This window comes from Elephantulus edwardii, unplaced genomic scaffold (genome assembly GCF_000299155.1).
Source record: "Elephantulus edwardii isolate Elephantulus edwardi_28Jun2011 unplaced genomic scaffold, EleEdw1.0 scaffold00219, whole genome shotgun sequence".
Taxonomy (NCBI): Eukaryota; Metazoa; Chordata; class Mammalia; order Macroscelidea; family Macroscelididae; genus Elephantulus; species Elephantulus edwardii.
In genome coordinates this window covers 4832672-4834471 of record NW_006399969.1, presented here as the reverse complement: position 1 = coordinate 4834471, position 1800 = coordinate 4832672, and the positions used below count along the sequence as shown (strand labels likewise).

At 46.9% G+C, this 1800-nt stretch overlaps 1 gene segment (V, D, J or C); it reads right to left on the bottom strand.

Annotated features, from left to right (window-relative positions):
- Nucleotides 1-980: 980 nt before the first annotated feature.
- On the bottom strand, nt 981-1523 carry LOC102848476. The segment is given in 2 exon segments: nt 981-1354; nt 1466-1523. Coding segments are annotated over 2 exon segments (429 nt in total).
- Between the last annotated feature and the right edge of the window lie 277 nt (nt 1524-1800).

The window sequence follows — 1800 nt, the reverse complement described above, 5'->3', positions numbered from 1 at the left end:
TAATTTCACACAAGAGCCTCCTGGGGACAATGAATTCACCTGCAATTTCCATTTACAATCAGGCAGAGCTTTTAAAGGGGGAGGGGGGGCGGGGAATTATCTCTAACTAGTAGTATAACAAAAAAAAAAGTCTTTTAGGATATCAGGGCTAAGATTTGATGTTACAAATAATATATATAACTGTACTGTATTTTTACAATGACGTTCCCACCCCCTTTTGGTAGTTGGTATCAGTATTCTGGAGCATCCACTGCCCTGTCTCTTGTGGTCTCTTATTTTGTTTTTTGTTCCTGGGTCTCTTAATGCAATAATTTTATTACTGCCTTTAAAGGGTGCAGTTATTTTTTTAATAATTTTAATGAACATTTACAAAGAATTTGGATTTCCATTCATTCGTTGCTGCACTTCTCTACCTGCCCAGACCTCTCCCCCCACGCCCAGTTCACTCCTCACTTTCAAAAGCAAAAGAAAGACTCCCTCCCTGCTACACAATCCCCCCGCACCCCTCCCACCGTGCCAAGTACACTCCACTATGCAACCTTAATTGTGGACTCTTGTGATAACCATAATACCCCATCATACATCGCGTTCAAATTATTCACTCCCTCATCTGTTTCAGTGCAGTATACACAATTTATCCAGTTTTTCTCAGTCTTATCCCCACCCTGGTATCAGTCCCATTTTACAGTAGTGGCACCATGTAATATTTGTCCTTTTGCGACTGAGATATTTCACTCAGCATAATGTCCAGCTATTTTTTTTAAAAAAGAAAAGTTTGTTTCCCTAGCATAAAGAAGAAAGATTCTCTGTCCTCAGACACTTTTCTTGAAATAAATGTAAGTGAGTGACTCTGGGCGCAGAAGAGAGACCAGAGGCCTCGTGGATGGTGGTCTTCATGATGGAAATGGGCCAGGGTAGCAGCTGCACAAGCTGCAGAAGCCACAAACACACACACAGGAGGGCCTGACAGGAGCAGCTGGTTATTCCCCTCTGGACAGATGAGAATGGGGTTCTTGTCTCACTTCCCTGCAGGCCTGGAGCACTGTGTGAGCACTCAGGCTGTCATCATAGGAGTGACAGAAATAATTAGCCTCATCATCTGCCTGCAGCTCAGTGATGGTCAGGGAGGCTGAGTTGCCAGACTTGGAACCTGAGAATCTGTCTGGGATCCCTGAGGGTCGATTGCTGTTATCATAGATGAGGAGTTTAGGAGATGTTCCTGGGAGCTGTTGGTACCAGCTTACATAGTTACTTCCAATGTTGCTGCTGCTTCCACTGCAGGAGAGGGTGACCCTCTCACGCAGGTTCCCAGACATTGAGGTTGGCTGAGTCAGCACAGACTGGGCCCAGGATCCTGCAAGTGGAGAGACACAGAGATGGTGACCCTGGAGTCTAGAGGCAGGAAGAGAAAGCAGAGACATATATAACTTTTCAGGACCCCTTCCCCTGACCCGAATTTAGTCACCTGTGAAGTAAAGGAGGAGGGAGAGTAGGAGAGGGGCCCAGGCCATGATGGACATTTTCCTGAGTCCTGTCTTCTGGTGACCTCCTGCTGCTGTAGGGCTTCCTCCTCTCTCCATCCCCTCTTCAAACTCTGAGGGAAGGGAGGGTCCATCTATGCAAAAGAGCTTAATCACCTCTTTCTGGGCCTTACCTGAGTCAAGCTTCTGTGCCTGAGGACAGCTAGGGAGATGGGGCAGTGTTGGTGTGTGTAGTTTCTGTGGGTGTAGAAGGTCACAGCTGAGAGCACCAGGTCAGGGTCCTGGTTCCCAGCTGTGTGATAACCCACAGATGGCTCAG